This window comes from Tyto alba, unplaced genomic scaffold (genome assembly GCF_018691265.1).
Source record: "Tyto alba isolate M040663 unplaced genomic scaffold, T.alba_DEE_v4.0 Super-Scaffold_13, whole genome shotgun sequence".
In the NCBI taxonomy this organism is placed as follows: domain Eukaryota; kingdom Metazoa; phylum Chordata; class Aves; order Strigiformes; family Tytonidae; genus Tyto; species Tyto alba.
The window spans coordinates 31,869,473-31,891,883 of record NW_024881275.1 but is presented as its reverse complement, the minus strand read 5'-3'; the positions used below and the strand labels follow the sequence as shown (position 1 = coordinate 31,891,883).

Here is a 22,411-nt window from a genome sequence, read left to right as displayed (position 1 = left end):
AAGCTACATGACAGTTAGCAGTATAACAACACAGTGAGTGTGAGAACTTTCACTGGCTTCAAGTGACTTTGCTAGAAACCTGTTGAGACTTAATGCATATCAAAATTTGCCAACATTATGAAAAATAAAGGCCAAATAACTGAAACAGCCTGTGTAGGCTGTCATGAAAACCACACATTTGTTCACAACGGCTGAAGAAAAACCTTACATAGCTGTTCTGCACTATTCCTAGTAATACCCTGACATAGCCTTACCAAACAACCTAATATCAAAGCCAGGGATTGTGCTTAGAAAACCAATTTCCTTGACTAGCAAATTTTAATAGACACTGTGAGAAAATGAAGAAAAAATGACTACGTGTTATAACAAAGAAGAGTAGGTGGCATGAGTTAAAGCAGTATTTGTTGAAATATAGGTTACTATGGATTGATGCTCCTTGCTCTTTCCCTGGAGCCCATGGATTGGTAGAAAGTGATATCAGAGTAGTCCAACAAAAAGATTCTGACATCCTGCAACCTCTTGGTGACCTCCATAATTTTGAAGGATGTTTTCAGGAAGTTAATTGTTCAAATTTCTCACTGTACCTCATTAGTTTAGTTGATGACTCAAAAGCATGGCTGAAGTGAATTTACCATGGGATAGACAGAGGAGTCCTCTGGCCAGCTAAGTTTTCCCAGACATTTCAATGGGGAATCGTGTCGCACAACAATTGATGAAGCAAGCGAGACAAGAGGAGTGCAAAACTATTGAACAGGGAGGATAGGGGCTGTAGGCTGTGTCACATGGGCTTAGCTGCCACATCTGACCTGGAGGAGGAAACAGAGGGCAAGCGTGTCAAGTTTTCAGATGTCAGCAGGTGGGGGGACCAGTGGATGTGCTGTGGGCAGGACTGCCATTGATAAGGACCTGAAAAGGGGCTGACAAAGAATCTGGGAAATTCAACAAGGGAAAAGTTGAGCCCAGCAGTTGGAAGGGTGAGCCCCACAGAGATGCAGACTGGGGCTGGTGGTGCCAGGGAGCGGATCTGGGGCATGACCCTGGGCACTGGTGGGCAGCAAGCTGAGCTGGACCACCTGGGCAACAACGAGGGCCAGCGGTGCCTGGGGTGGTGTGAGCAGGACACGACCCCGAGAGCCAGGGGAGAGCAGGGACTGTCCCCTCTCCTTGATGCCCATCAGACAGCATCTGGGTACTGCCTCCACTTTGGGTCCAGTACAGAAACAACCCTGAGGTGAGGGGAGGCCACTGAGACGGTGGGGCTGGAGCCCTTGCCCTGGAAGGAGAGGCTGCAGGACCAGGAGTGGTTCAGCCAGGTAGAGGGACGGTGTTTGAGGGCACCCAGCAGCATCCCTGGTACTGATGGGGGGGATGGAGAACATCAAGTTGGGCTCTTCACAGTGGTGCGTGGTGGGAGGGTGAGAGGCAGTAGCACATGCTGAAACAGGGGAAATTCAGGCCATTCATAAGGAAGAAACTTCTTCCCCACAAGGACAGCCCAGCAGTGGAGCCAAGGCCCAAATGGGCTGTGCCATCTCTAGCCTTGGAGGTTATCAAGCCCCAACTGGATAAGGCTCAGAAAAGCCTGATCTGAGCTGAGACCTGGCTGTGCTTTGGGCAGGGCTTGGAGTGGAGACCTCCTGTGGCACCTCCTGAGTTATCCTGTTATCCCATGAGCTACAGCTCTTGGATCACTCCAGCAGCTCCTGCACCTGAAAGAGTGAGGGTACCCTGCCGTGGCCCTCCCGGTATGGCAAGCTTTGGGGTGCAGCAGGGCAGGTTGTGGTGGCACAGGTGCCCTGGTGGGGTGGAAACCCCGTCTGTCCCTCTGCAGATGGGTGTGAGTCGGTATCTCGCTAATGTGTACAAATACTTGGCGGGGGAGTACATCAGATGGAGCCACGCTCTTCCAGCGGTACCCAGTGAAAAGGAGCAAGGCAGCGGGCACAAGCTGAAGCGCAGGAAGTTCCACTTAAGAAAACAAATTTTGTTGTGCGTGGGATGATGCACTTCAGCAGGTCTCCCGGAGAGGCGGCGGCACCCCCTACCCTCCAGCACACCCCGGCCCCCCCACCCGCCCCCCAGCCGCCCCAGCCTGGGGCGACCGGCCGGGGCCGACCCCGCTCCGCGTCGGGGGTGGGACGGGCCGCCCACCCGCGGTGCCCACGGGCCCTCCCCGCCCCTGCCCTGCCCTCCCGCGGCCGCGGCTCGCTTCCCTGCGCCCCGCCGGGGTGCCGAGGGGCCCCGCTCAGCCCCCAACGCCGCCGCCGCAGCCCCGGGCTCGGCGCGGCCGCGCCCCCGCGCTCCCGCCCGCCGCTCCCGCCCGCCCCGCCGCCGACAGCCCCGGCTCCCCCGGCGCGGAAGATGCTGCGACTGTGCCTCCTCGCCGCGCACGGTAAGCGGCGGCGGGGGGACGCGCCGCGACGCCCCTCGCCCGCCCGGGGCGCGGGGTGGACGATGCTCCGGGGGCGGCGGCGGCCCCCCCCCCCCCCCCCCCCCCCGGCCCGCCGCTCCCCGTGGCCGGCCGGGCCGTGACCGGGGCTGGCTTTGTCCTTGCAGCTCTGCGGCTCGCCGGGGCGGCCTTGCTCTCCCCCGGGTCGTGCGCCTTTGAGGACAGCGCCTGCGGCTACGAGTGGGACTATGCGCATCTGCCCTGGACCCTGCACGGGGAAGGTAAGGGCGCAGCTCCCCCCGGGGCGTGCAGCCCACCCCCGGACGAGCAGCCCACCCCCGGACGAGCAGCCCACCCCCGGGCGCCGCTGCCGTCCGCGGCCGCGGTGTCGGCGGGGCGGCATCCCGCCGCGCTGCTCGGGCTCTCCCGGGGGAGCGGCCGCCGCCAGACCCCCCCCGTGTGCAGTTTCGGCCTCTGGGTGCCGGTGCCCCGACCGCTGACCTGCGGGCGCCGCGGGAGGGTCCGTTCCCCGCTCCCCCCGCGCACAGGTCTCTCCGCAGGTTTCTGCAGGGTACCTCAGAAACCTCATTCCTACTTCTTTCGCTTTCTGTTGGGAAAAGGTGTCCCTTACCAAAACTGCTGTAGGTAACTTATCCTCTTCCTAGGAAAAAACCCACATCTGTCAAATTCCTATTAAGCTGCATTTTTTTTTTTTTTTCTTCCTAAATATAGTTTGGTTTCAACTCTAGAAGAGGGTGCATTTTCAGGGCAGGAGGCAATCTTTGTGAAGAGTATCTTCACAACGTGTTCACTTAAGACTGTTCTCCGTTTTATGGTAGGAAAAAGATAAGCATTACTGTTTCAGTAAGTTGGATGAAACTTTACTGACTGCCGTTGAAGGAGAGAACAAAATCCATTCACTGTGCAGTGTCCGTGCAACTGTAACTCTTACTGGATAAGTTTTTTATGTAGGCTCCCATTCCTGACAGAATCAATACGAACAAACCAAAGACTAAAGAAAAATAAATATAACATGGTTATAACTGTGTAATAAAATAATTTTGTTTTGATTATGTTTTGGCCACAGTGTCATTCATGAAGTGAAAGTTTGTGCCCGTGAAGTAAAGGGACTATGTGTTTTCTAAGTTTTTAAGCTGTAAAACAGGTGCCAAGAATAATGAAGAGGTGAGTACAAGAGATAGGCAACCCTCATTACCCCTCATCAGTGCTCCATTCAAAACTGGCTGGTCCAGTTTTGTCATTCCACTTGTTACTCCGTTGATAATGAAGCTTTTTTTTTTTTTTTTTTTTTTTTTTTCCCCCTTGATTTCTGCCCAGTTCTCATATGTACAAAGGAAATTGTCCTAATTGTTATTTTTTAAATTAATCAGTAGGTTTTGAGAATGTATGAAGAGTGCTAACTTAGAAAAGCTTGTGAGGATGTCACGACTGAAATAATTGCTTTTCCTCTTCTTTTTTATTTAAATATACATAGATTTTTCCTGTGTTTTTGAAGATTCTGGTGGAAATTTAGTAACCATCTCTGCTTTCCCAGCTATGCCTCTTAACATCATGCCCTCTTAAGTTGCCTGTCTTGGAAGCAGCACTTCCTCCTTGTGATTAATGAGGAGCCACATGGTAGTGGTATTAATTCAGCTCCAAGGGATGGTGAGATGCTGGGAGCAATACCTGCAGAAATGGATGTTTATCATGTTGTGCACATCCATGCTATGATGCTTCAGGAAATGGGGAAATCTGATCAGAGATTTGGATCAGCAGCAGCCTACCTTTTTTGGCCCACAGAACACTATTTTGGTGGTTGTTTGATTTTGCTATGTGACCCTAAGCATACATTCCAGTGGCTACACAGCTTCTGTCATTGTAGATCTTGTTTTTTCAGAGATTTGTAACTGAACTGTTACACTCTGGGAGGATAGGTGGTATACCAGCTCATAGAATAGGAACTAAATCTAGTAGAAAATAGTTCATCCAAATCTGCAACAGGTGTACAAAACCAGTCTTACTTGGATGGTCTTTTACTTGTTTATCTAGTAAAACTGTGTTACTTTTGGTACCACCAGGCCCTAGTATTTGCAGGTCAGTGTATGTACATGTGGTAATTTACTGGGACAACAGGGGAAGTTAAGGGTGGGAGTGGCAGCTTAGCTTTGAAATGTTCCACTTCTCTTCACATTGCTTCAAAATATTTTTATTATTTTAAAACATTATTTGTAATATAGAGCTACATACAGCACATCTCTTATAGGGATTATCTGATTTGCAGTGCAAGTTCTTGCATCTTATAAATCTCTCAGTAGCATGGTCTCATGCCAAACTGTCAAGATGATGTAAATATAACTAAAATCCTGCTCAGAAATTTCCACTCCATACTTGAAAGTTTTTTGCCTGGTTGCCAGGGAAGCCGGTGTCTTCTGAAGGACCAGGAACAGAAAGAAAGTGTGAGGCTAAATTTTGCTTTTGTTTACAGCTATGCATACCCACTTCAACCAGTAGGTTTCTAAGGTTCAACTGCTTTTTTAAATGTCTCTGGCTTCTCTTGTGTGTTCTGGTAGCTATGGGATAAGAGATCTTTTTTGTGTGTGTTTAATTTTAGAATTTTTATAATTGAAAAGATTTTGATTTTTTTTTAACTAAAGTTTTGATACCTGTCATTGACTGGTATTTTAGGGCCCATTTTTGTCAAGTGGAAGATCAAACCAAAATTGTCGATGGAGAGCTGTTTCACTCTTTACTGCTTTACTCCAGATTGGCAAATCAGGCCCTAGCGAAGTGGGTGTTTATAGCATACCAGCCACACAGGAAACAGTGATATCTGTCCAGTGGACCTGTGCTCCCATAAACTTCTGCTTCACTGAAACCTTCTGTAAGCCTCAAGCTCTCTCACATGGCCCTGAATTCAGGAATAGGACCTTCAAGCATAAACATCAAGGTGCTTTTTTTAACTGTCAGCTTTTTGAGTCCGTCATCTGCTAACTCACTGTTTGCATTTTAGAATTGTAATGATTTTTTAGCATGCAATCATGTGCAAAGGAAAATGTAAAACATAGAAACAGCTGATGATACAAATTTCTTGCGAGCTTACCTATGTCTGGAAAGCACACTCAGCTGAGGTTACGGCCCAGGCTGGGTAAATATAGCACCATGCTTGGGGCAGCATATTTCGTAATGCACCAGTTCTGTTTTCAGTGTAAACTGGGAAATCCCATGCAAACACTATGTGCTTCATGACGTGGGTGTTTGTAGGATACCAGCTACACCAGAAACACGGTAATGTTGTTGTTAAGGAAAAGGGCATCATGACGTCATCTTGGTTCTGAAATCTGATGAATTGGTGTGTGATCGATGGACCAGTGGTAAGAGATGCAAGCTATAAGTTATTTGCTAGTGCACATAAACCAAGGTGTCAGTGGTCTGTTTTAGCTTCAGAGGTTTAGGTATGCTCCCATAAATATTTTTGCATTCACGATGCCTCTATTTATTTTACATCATTTATTTAAAATAATTTATACAATTATTAATTTTATAATTTATTGTAACAAATCTATAACACATATAACATTACACAAACTAAACTATATAAATATATATAAATATCTATTTTATATGTACACAAGTATATATTACTATATATAATATATATTATGTGTAATTTATTTTTAAAAATCCAGGTACAGAATATAAGACAGAGATCAAACTCCTTGGACCCAATTAATGGATGAGAAATTTGGAAAGCAGATCTATATTCATCATTACTGTGGTATTTAGAGGTAGCTGAGGAGCTCGAATACCATGTTGCTTACCACTAACACACACCAGGTGTATTTAGTGTGAGTTCATGTCCAGTTCTGTTGGGGTGTAAAGCTTTTGCAGGTGCCTAGTGGCCAGTTTCCACAGCAGTTTTCTTCTGTGTCAGCAGTGTGTTGCAAGGGAAAGACCTGTTTAATTCTAATACATACTGTCAAACTTTGTATGATAGGATTTTGTCAAATAATCTTGAGGTTTTGTTTAACCAAATTACACATTTATTTCAGAGGACACCTGTGTCCTCTTTGTAAGTCTACTTACTTTGCAAGTGTAGAACAAACTTTACAACAAAGGAAGATGCTGTATGTAATAGGCAGTAATCCTGAGTAGACTAATAAATAAAGCCATGTAAACTCACTTGAAATGGTAGTAACAAACACATCTTAAGTCAGTTGCAGCCATTCTGCAGGGTTGGATTTTGGCATTTTTTGCTTTCCTCCCAGCCCTCTCCAGCACAGAGCCAGCCATAACCTGACTGTAAGAACATCCTGCTCATAGCATTATTGTAGATAAATTTCATTAGACAAAATAATTATGGCATGTCTTTTCTGTGACTCTGGACAGTTTTTATGTTTTTGCCAAGAATATCTGTACAGCATTTTGTCTGCCTGTGTCTGTAGGTATGTTTTGTTCTCAATCTCACTTCATTTTAAGAGAGAACAGTTTAAAAGAGCTACAAATAATGTGCATTTGGGCTGTCAGCTCAAATTTGCACTAATGGAGTTTGTTGTTCTGCATCTGCTTGCCTGGATTTAAGCTTTAGATAATAGATTTGTCTATTACCTCTGCTAGCTATAGGGAAGAGAGGTTGTTTAGATTAGCAGTGTGCTCCAAAAAGCAAGTGATCGTTGTTAAATGTGTCCATGCACTACCAATTGGACTGGACTTAGAGCTATTTTAGTAGTAGTAGCAATGAGCTTTGCATAGTTTTCTCCTTATCACCTTTGCTCTTCTGTGGGGTGTTGTCAAGCAACTTTTCATATCAATCTTCTGTAATGAGCTATGTGGCACTGAATTACCAAAGCTATACCTGGTAGTTGATACAGCTGTATGCATCTGGCTCTCATACAGTCACTGGCAGCTTTAAATGCATTATTTTTTGTGTATGTTGCTTTCCTTCTAAAATTCTGGAAGTGTGTGTTACTTTAAATATCATGTCTCCAGGGATATAGTTGAATAGCATGCATCTCGGAGATTTTTAATAATGTTTTCTTTTTCTGCAGTATTCCAAAGGAGAGTCATCCTTAAAAAGAAATAGATTTCATTCAGAAGAGTGATGTAATAAATTACGATATATATAAAAATAGCCTGATTTTCTTCTTAAAACATGCCTACTTTTATCTGCATTAGTCCAAGACTGTTTCTATGATACACTCAAAATGGGCATCCATCAGGTAACAGTTTATGGTAAGCAGGTAAGCAAGCAACATCACTAACGACAGTGTCAGAAAACTGAAGTTTGTCTTTTAGGACATACTTATCATATAGCTACACTTTAAAATGGTTTTAAGATGCAAAATAATTTCAAGAGACAGGACAGCTATCCCAGGCCATCAGATAAGTCAGGCATGAGAGCAGCAGCATAAGGAATCTCAAATCTAAACATGGCCTGCATACCATTTAAATAGCTTGTATTTACAGCTGTGCCATATGACTTAAAACTGACCTCTCTTGACCTCTCTCATCTTGGATGCCACATCATTTGGATGTAATATGCAGAATAATGAAGTAATCAGTGCAGACCCTAGATTTTGTTGTACAGCAAGCACAGTTCATATCTGATGTGTACTGCATCACGCCCGGTTACAAACCTACTGGCAGATCGATTGGCACGTCTGTAGTCTCGGTTTTCTTTCCAGGTATCTGCAGTACTTTCCTGCACGTGGGAAAGTAAGCAATTTGAAAATGTAAAAAAGGTATAACATTGCTGACATTGTGCAATCGTAAGATGAGGTGAGTGGTCTCATAGGTTCGTGATAACTTTATACTTGAGAGCAAAGTAGAAGGTAATTCAGGGAGGCTTGCACCAGCGTGTACCTAGCTGCAGCAGAAGCAGGCTGGCATAGCACAGTGCTCACCTGCCGGCAAGGTCTTCAGCAGGTAGATCCACCCTGCCATGGGAGCTCATTGGTTTGGGTCTCCCAGGTCTGTAGCCTGGGCTTTTCCACACCGAATGCCATTTGATGGAGTCAAGGAGCCGTAAGAACTGGCACATGGTCTGTTTTCCCTTGACCTGACAATCAAAATGTTTGTCTGGGCAGTAACATTTTTACTGAGCTATGCCCAAATTACAGTTATTAGCATACTTCTTGCTCATCTTCAGAGGCAGGTCTTATTCAAAAAAAGATGGCCAAGAGCACTTTATGTTTGGGGAGGGCTTCGGCAGCAGCTGTCTGTGCGTGACACTTTTGGTAAGTCTTGGCTTTCCGTTTGCAGCAGGAGGACAAATGAATCCTAAATTGTTATCAGTGAGTCACTGGATGAGAGATGAGTTTCAAAGCATTCCTCTCCTCCACAGGACAGTAACGTTCTCAGAAGTGTATTTTCACATACAGCTGCTAGTGATTCAGTGCTTAGAGAGTCAACAAGTTATTTTAGTGCATTTTACACTGAGCCATGGAGGCTGGCCACAAGAGAGGGAGGACAGCTGTTACAAAATGAATGTTTATTGAATATACCTGCAGTCCTCAACAATAAGATGGACTTTGTTTTGCATACAAACAACTGAAAGTAGATAATTTACCACTATAATTTGGAAAAAAAACTAAATTAAGAACTGTATGAGGGCAGAAGAGCATTTGAAAAGGGTGATGGAGGCCAAATCACCTTAGTCAAACACATAACTTGCATGTAACCCTAAAGAAAAACCTATTCCCTCCAGGTAACCAGGTTTGTTACTCATTAGTGGGGAGGAGCAACTTGTATGATTCTCTATGACTGATGCAGCACTGTAAACCACACTTACTAAAAATTATATTGCAGCTTCATGTTTACCGATGCTGCATGTTTACATGAAAATCTAGCTGTGCATCTGTGTAGCAGCCACTCAACATAAGCCATCAGCTCTTTTGGACATAAACTGGTCTAGATTTAATTTATAATGCAACTGCACGTGTTGGTTGCAGAGCCTACCCAGGGAGGCTGCTGCCATGCCACAGCAGCTTGCACGTGTATGCACAGTGTCCATACTCAGAGTTTGCTTGAAAGGCTGCAGGGATCTTGGCATGTCTCAGCCAAACGCTGGAGCGTGAGGTGCAGCTTCCCACGTCGAATCGCAGCTGTTGTGGCTGGCTCTGGTGGAGATGGATAGGGACCAGGATTAGAAAATCATTTTAGCTTTGTACTTCTCCGTTAATAGGAAGTTAAATAATATGTTTTCAGCTTCTGTGATAAACAGGATGGATACTGACCTTGAAAATAAGTTTGCTAAAATACAAGTATAAACATGCAAAATCACTTGCTGAAAACAGCTAGAAATATTTTCAGTTTTCTGAAAAAATGAAAGACTTAAATGAATTGAACTAAAGTTTCTTTTTAGGAATTTCAGGGTGCATGCATGGCATGAGTTTTTTGTCAGTAAAACTGCTGACAGGCAATACTTTGTGGTCATTGCGCTTATTACACTACGTATGTAATCATCTTGAAGATGAAGAGGAGAGCCAATCATCTGCTAGTTCATTTCTTTAGAGGGAAGGGAAGGTATTTTCAGCACTGTCACTTTTCAGTATAAATTTTGGTTAAGATCTAAGGTGAGTCGGGATCTGCAGAGTGGAAAAATAAGCTTGCACTTGTGCTGAAGGGTGAACATAGATATTTCCAAAGTGTTTCTACTAGTGAAAAAGATTTGTTCACTTTGCATATGTTGTGATTGTTCAGAGTTGTAATAGCATCATCCTGAAAATGCCCTAATAGTCTTACTATATAGGATGCTATCAAATGGAAATCTTTGAAAGCTTACAAAAAAAATCAGCCAAACCCAGTTACAACTAGTCTTGTATTCCCTTCTTTTTTTTAAGTTCTCCATTGTATTACCTTCTGAGCTTTTCATCCCCAGCAGCTGTGTGTAAGAGCAGTACAGGCAGTGCTATAATTAGTTGACTGATCAAACTTATCAAATAGGGTCAAACCTTCTACTGTCACATCTGAAGAAAATACGCTAAAAAAAAAAAAAAAAAAGATATATTTTCCTTCTATCTTTCAGTTTTGACTGTCTTAATATAATATTACTTTGTAGCAGGAATGCTACAGAAGGTCAAATAAAAGGCCAAAATAGTCATCCATGTAACTTTATACAATGCTTTGATTGCTTAGAAGTCTTTCTATCATTTGTATATATCTTGTTACTCCCATTTAAAAGAGTAAGTATCTTTGGCCTGTCCTTCCCTGTGTCCTAGGCAGCCAAAGATGCAAGTCTATTATATTCCTTCTTCATACGATACCATCTACTGTTGTGGCACTTAATTTACAAATCAGAGTATGACAGTGAGAAGTGCCACCACATCAAAAAACAATTTCCCCCACCCCTCCTTTCTTCCTGAGCTCAGCTTTGCTCCTGATATCTCTACCTCCTCCTCCATGGTGGAGGGGGGCAGGTGATGGGGGCTGCAGTCAGCTGTTGCTTCTGCTGCTCCTTCCTCAGGGGGAGGACTTCTCACACTCTTCCCCTGCTCCAGTGTAGGGTCTCTCCCACAGGAGACAGTCCTCCATGAACTTTCTCCGACAGAAATCCTTCCCACAGGCTGCAGCTCTTTATGAACTGATCCAGTGTGGGTCCCTCCTGCACATCACAGTCCTCCCAGAGATGAACTGCTCCAGCCAGGGCCTCTCCCTCAGAGTCCTGGCCTTCTTTGGGCACCACCACCTGCTCCAGCATGGGGTCCTCCATAGGCTGCAGGTGGGCACCTGCTCCACCATGGATCGTCATGGGTGGCAGGGGTGTGGCCCTGCCTTCTCACCATAGGCTGCCGGGTGGGGTGGGGTGGGGTGCGGGTGGGGGGGGTATGTGTCTTTGCACCAGTGCAACTCCCTCCCCTCCCCTCCCCTCCCCTCCCCTCCCCTCCCCTCCCCTCCCCTCCCCTCCCCTCCCCTCCCCTCCCCTCCCCTCCCCTCCCCTCCCCTCCCCTCCCCTCCTCCTTTCTTCAACTGACCTTAGTGTTTGCATAGATGTTTACCACACAACTCCTCGCAACTCGCACTCCTCCTCCCAGGTTCTCCTAAAATACGTTATCAGCCACCGTTGCTAATTGGCTCAGCCCTGGCCAGAGGTGGGGTCTAACTTGGAGCTGGAGGAGCTTCAAGAAGCTTCTCACAAGGGCCACCACTGTAGCTCTCTCCCCTGCTACCAAAAACCCACCACACACACCCAAACCCAACACAGATAATCAAATCAATTTTACATAATAATATAGTGCCCACCACTTTAAAAATGCTCTTTGATTAACCGTGTTTCTTCTACACTATATGACTGTTCTTCCAATACATTTTCTTTTGGCAAATGTTGCTCAAGATCAGTATATTAGACAACTCTAATAGTCTGAGTAATTGTGTTGGTGTACTCTGAACATTGTTTTAAATAGATGTATTCTCTGATAAAGTATGAGCTACATGTTACAAACACTTTTCTCTGTTCTGAAAACCTTGCAAGTCTTATTATGAAAATAACCATGAATCATGGTAATTAGATTTCCATTTGAAATAACAGCCAGTCTTTTAGGAAACAGTCTTCACAGTTTTCAATTAGTGAACCATTAAAATACTTAAAGAGGCTTTGTTCTGACTTGATGAATTTCTTAAAATTTGGTGGGCCACAAACTGTATTTCATATTAAAAATGAGGGAAGAGCTACAAAAGTGGAAAGACAGTTTACAGCTATTGTATACAAAACTATTTTTTTTTTCTTTTTCAGTATTGCATCATAACAATCATAGAATCATAGAATGGGTTGGGTTGGAAGGGACCTTAAAGATCATCTAGTTCCAACCCCCATGCCATGGGCAGGGACATGTTCCACTAGATCAGGCTGCTCAAAGCCCCGTCCAATGTGACCTTGAACCCTTCCAGGGAGGGGATGGCCACAGCTTCTCTGGGCAACCTCTTCCAGTGTCTCACCACCCTCACTGGGAAGAATTTCTTCCTTATATCTAATTGAAATCTACCCTCTTTCAGTTTAAAATCATTAACCCTCATCCTATCACTACACTCCCTGATAAACAGTCCTTCCCCATCTTTTCTGTAGCCCCCTTTCAGCACTGGCAGGCCTCTATAATGTCTCCCTGGAGCCTTCTCTTCTCCAGGCTGAAGAACCCAAACTTTCTCAGCCTGTCCTCATAAAGGAGGTGCTCCAGCCCCCTGATTATCTTTGTGGGCCTCCTCTAGACCCACTTGAGCAGGTCCATGTCCTTCTTACACTGGAGGCCCCAGAGCTGGACACAGCACTGCAGGGGAGGGTCTCACCAGAGCAGAGTAGAGGGGGAGAATCACCTCCCTCGACCTGATGGTCACGCTTCTCTTGATGCAGCCAAGGAGACATTTGGCTTTCTGGGCTGTGAGTGCATATTGCTGGCTTATCTTCAGTTTTCCACCCATGAATACCTTCAGGTCCTTCTCTGCAGGGCTGCTCTCAATCCACTCTTCACCCAGCCTGTATTCATTCATGGGATTACCCCAACCCATGTGCAGGACCTTGCACTTGACCTTATTGAACTTCATAAGGTGTGAATCAATCAATACTGTAAGACTGTTGCCTTGTCTAGCACTCATGATTGAACAAAGGCCGAAGGAGAGTTCTGTGTGACAGTGGTGTCTAGGGAAATGCTATTGCATTCAGCTTTGGAGCAGATCCATTTGTGGCAAAAAGTCATGCCTGGAGGGTGAGGAAGCTAGGCAATCCTACCTGCTCTGTGAATACGCATATTTTCTTGTTTTCTGATAATAACATTAAAGATGATGTTTTAATGCACTGTACCTAAGAACAAAGTTTAGAATAACTATGTTAACACTTTTCTTCAATAAAGCCCTAAATGGTCCACAAAACACTTTCTACTTGCAGTAGAAATTCTCATCTGATATATAGACAAGTAAACTAAATTGTCCAGTGTCACTTCCTGATTCATTTGTAGATCTTGTAGTGAAGATGTATCTCCTTTCTTAGGCCTGTTTCACATTGGCTGGACCATGTTTCCTTCAGTGTGGAACATAGTTTTTTCCTTTCCAGTAATTATCATGAACGTGACTTGAGAAGCCCCTTGAAGAAGGCAGGTGTCAGCAGGTAGGATGAGTACTCTGTCTGGTGTTGGGAACTGTGAAATACAGAAAGAGTGCAAACATAATTTTAATGGCTGTCTCTTCACTCCAGGGTTAGACGATGAGGCTGGTGCCTGGCTATGAGAATCCAGGCTAGCTACATATACATGTAGGTGTCTGTAAGGCAAAGTTACTTCTGAGTTAGTCTTCATGGGTACTGCAAGACTTGTGAGCACTGGCGCGTCCTGTGGAAGCACATTCCATGTTTTTTATGCTGTGTCAAACTGAAGTGCTACAATTATTTTCCATTATGTTCCAGAAGAATCATCAGTTCTGGGCATAGGTTGCAAATGCGAGGGTGGAAGGGAGCCATAATTCCAGGGGCTATAATGGAGGAACACAGATTCTTCATTACATGGGGTAGGGAGAATACATGTCGGAGAAATAGTGTGGAAAGGATGGGTGGGCAACAGACTCTTCTATGTCCATGCAACTATTGGGCCATACCACTAAATTCCCCAGGAATCAGTAGTCCTGCCCTCTGGACAAAGTGCCTGAGCCTTTCAGAGTTAAAACCCATGAATTCTGCTTTATTTCTTCTTTGTATTTTTTGCAGAGTGATAATAGTTTGGTTTATGGCTTATTTTCTTTGGAAATCAATAATGGTGACTTTCTTGGGGAGTTACAGATAACACTCTGACTTTTTCCCAACTCTTTATTTCCTGTTGTGGATGTTGGCAGGTCTTGGATGGCACAGATTTATTGCAGTGACTGGGTATAATAGCATCTCAGCCAGAAAATTTTGGATAACATCTGGATTTTTTGAGTTGCCTCTGGTATGCTTCCTGTCTTCAGAAATCTGGTTTGCTCAAGTTCATATACATACTGGGAAGCAAATACATAAATACAGTGTTGGGTGTTAAGGGCTTCATCTAGAAAATCTGAATGGAGGAAAATACAATAAGAAAAAGACAATAGGAAAATGTGGTTTATTTTCCTTTAAAGAAAGGGGCATGTCCCCTCTCATAAAGGAGTTTAGAACTAATGAGCTTAACCAACGTGTTCTGTATTTAAAAATCTGCCTGAGGTAACATCATCATCATCATCATCATCATCATCATCATCATCATCATCATCATCATCATCATCATCATCATCATTATTATTATTATTATTATTATTATTATTATTATTATTATTATTATTATTATTATTATTATTGTTATTATTATTATTATTATTATTATTATTAGTGGTGGTGGTGGTGGTGGTTTTATTACTACTGATATTTGCAAGACTATATTCTTTGAGGTGCAGTTGCTCTGAGAAGGCAAGGCAACTGAGGTTGCTGATGGGGAAGGTAAAATGAATTGCAGCCAAGCTGTGGGTGGTATAGAAACAGAGCTGCCCTGTGGCATGGCTGCTCTCTCACTGCATGTGTGCTGCAGGTGGACAGTAGAAATGCCCAAAGACATACTTAAAAGCAGTTTTCAAAAAGGGAAAAAATAATTTGTCTCTATTGCCTTTTTGGTGTATAAAGGCACCTTAGTTGAGATCAGTTTAGAAATACGAGGTCAAGGAGAACTAACTGGAAACTCAGCTGCTGAGGCTATAGCGTTATAAACAATGAGGAGCTGAAGAACAAGGGAGAGGGCTTCCGGTCTTTGACAGGTTTTTGATACTTTTAGCACCTATTTACATTTTACATACCTGGAAGCTCTGTTTGTTTTTTGTTTGTTTGTTTGACTGTAGGATCCTCATAGAGAAGCTGATAAAGTATGGGCTGAATAGGCAGAGGTGAGGTGAGGATTGAAAACCGGCTGCATAGTTGGGCCCAGCCCAGAGGATGGTGATAACTGGAAAATGTCTAGTTGGAGGCCAGTCACTAGTGGTGTACTCTGTGCGTCAATACTGGGTCCTATCCAGTTCAACATCCTCATTAATGATCTGGATGATGAGGTAGAGTATACCCTCATCAAGCTTGATGATGATACAAAGCTGAGAGGAGTGGCTGATGCATGGGTGGGCCATGCTGGCCTCCAAAGGCACCTCAGTGAGCTGAGAAATGGGCTGTCAGGAGCCTCATGCAGTTCAACAAGGAGAAGTGCAAAGTCCTGTACCTGGGGAAGAACAACCCTGTGCCAGACCTTATGCGGGGGGCTGCCTACTTAGAAAGCAGCTTGGGAGAAAAGGACCTGAGGGCTCTGGGAGATACCAAGTTGAACATGAGCCAGCAATGCCCTTGCAGTAAAGGCAGCTAATGGTGTCCTGGGCTGCATTAGGACAAGTGTTACCATCAGGTCAAGAGAGGTGATCCTTCCTCTCTGTTCAGCACTGGTGAAACCCCATCTGGTGTTCTGTGTCCAGTTCTGGCCTCTCCAGTACAAGAGAGATATGGACATACTGGAGAGAGCCCAATGAAGGGTCATGAAGATGATTAAGAGACTGGAGCATCTCTTGTGGGAGGAAAGGTTGCAAAATCTGGGACCATTCAGCCTGGAGAAAAGAAAGCTCGCAGGGGATCTTATATAAATAACTATAAATATCTGAAGGGAGGGTGCAAAAAGGCAGAGCTAGGCGCTTTTCAGTGGTGCCCAGTAACAAGGCCAGAGGCAACAGGCACAAACGGAAATATAGGAGGTTCCCTCTGAACATCAGGAAACATTTTTTCACTGTGAGGCTGTCTGAGAGGTGGTGGAGTTTCCATCCTTGGAGATATTCATAGTCCTGGGCAACTGGCTCTAGGTGGCTCTGCTTGAGCAGGGGGTTGGACCAGATGATCTCCAGAGGTCCTTTCCAACTTCAACCATCCTGTGATACTGTGGTATCTTCACGTTTTTGACTTATAGCTAAGAAAAGCCTATTGCAGTGGTCTTTCAGAGAGATCTCCACCCACAGTGAAGAAGATGAGAATTTCTGGTACTTTTTAAGGTAAGAAAACAAAATAGTCATATGTCAGTCCATGTATGCATATGTATATGTGACATCTCTGCACCCTCATTCAAGAGAATAAATGAGACTTTGTTGTAGGTTCCCTATTAGATGAAGGATCTCTTAATTGTTCTTAAAAGGATATGGAGAACTTGTTCCTTACTTGTATTTTTGGGGCTTGATTATCCTGTAGCTAAGGTTTTCTGATGCTCATGGCTGCAAGATTTAATGGGAAAATGATAAACTAAGTTGTAGCACACTTTGATACATTTTGTGAAAGGGGCTGTTCTTCATAATTTCCTACTTTTTTAGTGATTTCCACTAGAAGATTTCTTGTCTTTGGGGTGTGCTGTTTTACACATGGTTGTTGTCCTGAGGAAGCTTTAGCAAAACAGTTACGCTCCATTTAATCGTTCCTGACAGATCATTCTGCAAATGAGCCTCCTTGACTGAAAGTAAGTTCTCGAAGCTGTTTAACCAGTGAGTTCAGTTCATTTAAGGCCATATGACAGAGCTGACAGTAATTGGCATCATTGTTAGTGGAGTCAGCAGGGCTGCAGATGAATGAATGGATATGGACTGTGAGTTGCTCTCAGCTCATCAGAATGTGCTCAGGCAAGTGATGAAACAGACCTAGATATCTGCGCTGCCTGCCTTGCATCTGTTTGGGAAACAGAGGCCTTAATTCTCCCAAGTCATGTAGCCCCAAGCTGACCTGCAGTTCATTATCAGTATTTATTATTGTTGTCTGCTCTTAGCAAATTCCTTCTTCTCTCCAACCCCCATATGCTGGGTGCCTAGGATACAGAAGAGTGTATTCCCTACCTTAAACATGTACACACTCATGGCAATGCAGTCACAAAAATTTACAAGCTCTAAGTAGGGGCTGGAACCAGAAGACCAGAGGCTTTGGAGACACAGTTCCATGTGTCATGCCATTCTTCGCAATCTTACCGAGACCCTTTTCATCCCAGGAAAATCATATCTGAGTGCCCTACTGTCAGGTAATAGCCAATTTTGTCCTGTATGATTATGGCAGAACAGTGAGAATTTGTAGTAGAGCTGGGATAATGCCGTTGGTTTTATATCTTGCTTCTACTCTATAGTGAGTAATTTTCCTACACTTTCCTACTGTTTTCAGTAGAAAATTTACTCAATGCAGGCAGCAAGAAAATGAAGACCCTTTAGTAGTGCTTAGGCTTTGAGCCATAGCTTAAGCAGCAGTATACTCCCATAGCTGTGAACAAATTTGGAGCCTTCCCAGTAATCAGAAGATCAATGGTTGTGGTTTTCTTAAGTGTAAACTAAGTTGTGATTGCTTAAATTCATAAGTTCTCATACAGGGAAGTAAAGGCTGCCTTGAGTGTTAGCGTACATACACATACACAAATAAAAACTGCAAATACAGAATCCTGGCACCTGGATTTTTAAAGTGTACCCAATATGGCAACAATAACTATATTTAAGAAAACCATATTTACTTGATCTTTTTTTCCCTTAGACATATGTCTTGAAGATATGATAACGTCCAGTGCACAAACAATGATAAAATCTGTCAGGATGCAGAATAAAGTCTGTTTACAAATTTGTGTCAGCATATTGGTTTGCTTAACATCTGCATCTGCAGTTGCATATTCAGCTTCACAGTACTTACTGTCAGCAAACCAATTATTAACATTGTCATATATATCCTTGAAAACTTACATGTAGCTATATGAATGCTTCATTTTAAACTGTTGCTTATAGCATTGCAAGTAGGGTGCTTGTAACATTTTAAGTACGCACACATATAGGGAGGCAATGCTAATCTAAGCTGTTTCTTTGTGTAAAATTAGCTGAAGTTTAGTAACAACCAGGAGGCATTAAAACACATGAATCTTTACTAGTTCCTATGTAGTCATTGCTTTGCATTTTAATTCTCACAAGGCCTTTTGCAGAAGGATTTCTTTCCTGGCCAAGAATATTCTCGTGTACTTAAGTGGAAACATGAGAGGATTTATTCCAATACCAGATTGTTCTCTAAATATAGCCACTTCCAGGGCTTATTTTAAACTAAGTGTCAAACTGGAGAGTTATTAGGGCAGTAACTGTAGTTTGTTTGAAAAAGAAGAGAGAACTTGGCACAGTGAAGTTGTCATATATGGAAATAAGATGAGTGGTATGTGTCGTTTTGACCACCACGTGTAGGTAAAAAGCAAAGACCTGTAATTAGTATTTCGTTTTATATGAAAAAGCACTCATGAATTTGGAGGAGACTTCACAGCTGACGGGTGTTGAAGCCAAAAATGGAGTTACATGATCAATCACCCCTTACTAGCAGAGGACTCCCAACCATTTTTTTCCTGGGCCGGGTCAGCTAGATCTTTTTCTGTTAGCCTTACCAGGGCCACTTAGCTTTTGGGCTGTTTCTTTTTGATAGACCATTTTGTGTTTTCTATTAGTTATGCATCTAGAAGGGAATGTCACTGTTATGCCTTTAGTCAGCCTGCAAGTTAGTCCACTATTCATAAGAGAAATCACATAGCTGCTTACTGCAAGATTGCATGTAGCACCCACTTGTCAGCTTAGGTATCTCTGCTGCTCAAGAGAGAGAGAGAAAGAGAGAGAGAAAGGAAGAGCTCCAGCTGAAGCCCAAAACAGTAGAAGTTTCAATATAAGTCCACAGTTTGAAAATATTAAAATGATTCTGTGAGAAAAGGAAAAAAACCACTTAATCTTTGAAACTTTCTGGAAAATAGACTTGTTTCCTGCTGGACATCTGCAGTAGCTGAACCTCCCTCTTGAGGCCTTTTTTAATCTGATGATTGTACCATCCTACTTTGTATAGCATGTGTCTGACGTGTACTGTACTGCAGGAAACTCCCTGAGAAGGGACAGTGGCAGGCTGAAGGGTTCTCATAATAATGCATTGCTCTTAGCCTCATGGAAGAAGGCAGCCTGTAAGATCTTTTGGAGAAGTGTTTGCAAGCTGTACCTGCACAGTGGTTCTGTACATTTTACTGGTGACTCTACTGACATGTTGGTGAGAAGGTTGCATGATGTGCATGGGAATTCTGCTGCAGGGTTTCCATTAGTGCTCCTGTGATCACTCTTATCCTCCGAGCTACCTAAAGGCTACAAGAAATACAGCCCTGTAAGGTCATGGATGAGAGTCTAGAGTGATAGAGATTGTCTCAAGTCATGGAGGGATTAGGTAGTTAGACCACAGTAAACCTGCTGAGAGAGGGATGCTGAAGGAGTCCAGGTCAATTAGGAATTGATAAGCACCATGGAATTTTTATAAATAACCTGGAGTCATGGCTTTTCTTTTCAACCTCTCTAGCTCTTTCAACATTTTATGGAGGTGAATTGCCAGACAGCAAACCTTAAAATTGTCACAGAAAGCTGATAGGCTTATAAAAATTATGAAATACTGATCCCTCTATCCCAACTGTTTCTGCTGCCCATCATCTGTAACTGATAATAACAGCTTCATGTCAGCAATGTGTTTGCAAACACCCACAACCAAAGAGCAATAAACTGTGAGGGAGCATGGACCTGCTCTGTGACAACTTCAGTAAGCGTCAGAAACGATCATGATATGGGATGCTCATCTCCAGACTGTTATTCTGGAGCTGAGTACATTAACTTATTCCCTGGCCAGATTCAAATCAAACTGATTACGTAGGTATTACTCCAAATAACTGACTTTGCTGTTATCTGCAGTGATAACATATTTTTAGTTTTCAAGTAACATTAATTAAATTAATTGATTTTGAAATACCAACTGTAATGAAGTACTCTATACTAATAGCTTTATTCTCCCATCCCACCAATTTATGCCACAATTGCATTCATATTTAATATCATAGAGTGGTCTGGATTGGGAGGGACCTTCAGAGAGCATCTAGTCCAACCTCCCTGACATATGCAGGGACATCTTTCACTAGACCAGGCTGCTCAAAGCCCCATCCAGTCTGACCTTGAACACTTCCAGGGGTGGAGTATCCATAACTCCTCTGGGCAACCTGTTCCAGTGTCTCATCACCCTCATGATAAAAAGTTTCTTCCTTATGTCCAACCTAAATCTGCTCACTTTCAGTTTAAAACTGTTGTCCCTTGTTCTGTCACTGGAGGTCCTGGAAAGAAGTCTCTCTCCATCTTTCTTATAAGTCCCTTTTATATATTGAAAGGCTGCTATAAGGTCTCCCTGGAGACTTCTCCAGGCTGAACAACCCCAATTCTCTCAGTCTGTCTGAATAGGTGAGGTGTTCCAGCCCTCTCTGGTCATTTTTGTGGCCCTCCTCTGGAACCTACTCCAACAGGTCCATGTCTTTCTTGTGCTGGGGACCCCAGAGCTGGATGCAGTACTCAGGTGGGGTCTCACAAGAGTGGAGTAGAGGGGGGAAATCTCCTCTGTCAACCTGCTGGTTATACTTCTTTTCATACATCTCAGGACATGGTTGGCTTTCTGGGCTGCAAGTGCACACTGTAGGCTCGTGTCCAATTTTTCATCCACCAATATCCGCAAGTCCTCCTCTGCGGGGCTACTCTCAATCCATTCATCCTCCAGTCTGTATTGATACTGGGGATTGCCCTGACCCGTGTGCAGGACCTTGCAGTTGGTCTTGTTGAACTTCATGAGATTTGCATGGGCCCAGTCCTCAAGCCTGTCAGTGTCCCTCTGGGTGACATCCCTTCCCTCAAGTGAACCAACAGCACCACTCAGCTTGGCGTCATCTGCAAACTTGCTGAGAGTGCACTCAGTCCTACTAGCTATGTCATCGATGAAGATATTGAACAGTATTGATCCCGGTATGGACCCTTGAGGTACACCACTCAGTACTAGTTTCCATTTGGACACTGAGCCATTGATTGTAACTCTTTGGATGTGGCCATCCAGCCAATTCCTTATCCATTGAGTGGTCCATCCATCAAATCCATATCTTTCTGTATCAAAGATTGTTCTCAGTATCTGAGAGTTTTCTGAGGTTAACAAATGGCTGCTAGTTTTGAATAGCATAGTTAATATTTGATTCATCTTGTCTAGGCCCTGAATTTTATTGAACCTCATTTTTATGTTCAGTTATGCTACCATGTTTCTTTCATATCTGGCACAGAAATATACTACAACAGGTCTGCCTGATGAGTACAGTTTGGTTGCAGTGGAACTTACATTCTGTTTGTTTACATACGTTATTACTAGGGTTATGTGTTTGCACGATCTGTTGCTCAGGCTTCCATATGTTACAGTTCTATGGCAACACTTGTGCTAATACACAATACAACCATATACAAACTAAAACCAAAGTTTCAGCAGTGCTGGAGTGTACTTCTCCTTTTCAGTTATGTTTATTAAAAGGCCACCCTGGGGCTAGATTATAGCATCTAACTCTGAGCTGTTGTGCAAGGGCATTCAAAAAAGTGAGGTGTAATTTTATTTGAAAATTCAAGCCATGGTGCTACAATGGGAATCTCCATCATTGCTTCTGCAGAAGAAATAAATTATAATGTTAACCAGACACTATCAAAGTGTGCCCAGTTTGGTTTATCTCACATTTATTTTGATATAACCAGGAGCTACCACAAAAAGGGTAAGCATCTTTAAAAATTGGCCCACAGTTGCTTTGCAGTAAGAAAGACCTACTAAACTATTTAATTGTCCCATCAAATGTCTATGCACCCTACTTCCCTAAAAAGAATGGTTATAAATTTCAGAGGGAAATTGTGCCCAGAAGGAAATTTTGTTTTTTAGGGATTTTGGATGTCCTGGAAATTCAGGAAATGAGTAAAGAAGGTAATGAACCTGACAGGAGACACTGCATTTATGCGCTGTGCAGGTCACACTGGCAATAGCAAACCTGTGCAGTGTGTTCTGTAGGTGAGTGCCTGATGGGGAGTGTCTTCATCAGTTTTAACCACAAAAATTAGTCAGTAGGGAGTGCACATGTGTGTCTCAGATCCTGCACTGGAGGACTAATTTCCTGTCCAAATGAGATTGCCAACTGCTTCTTGTGACACATTTCCTTCATGCCAAAGAGCAAA

At 43.6% G+C, this 22,411-nt stretch overlaps 1 protein-coding gene across 3 annotated transcripts in view; it reads left to right on the top strand.

The window, feature by feature from the left end:
- Window positions 1-2,263: 2,263 nt before the first annotated feature.
- Window positions 2,264-22,411, top strand: part of MAMDC2 (MAM domain containing 2) — a 65,846-nt gene continuing 45,698 nt past the window's right edge. Inside the window, exons 1-2 of one of the 3 annotated variants that reach the window (XM_042788056.1) lie at window positions 2,264-2,392; window positions 2,557-2,670. In XM_042788056.1, the coding sequence (XP_042643990.1) occupies window positions 2,362-2,392; window positions 2,557-2,670 (145 nt within the window). In that variant the 5' untranslated portion in view covers window positions 2,264-2,361. Of the gene's footprint in view, window positions 2,393-2,556; window positions 2,671-22,411 lie in introns of those variants that run through there. The other 2 variants (XM_042788058.1, XM_042788057.1) reach the window with 2 other exon arrangements.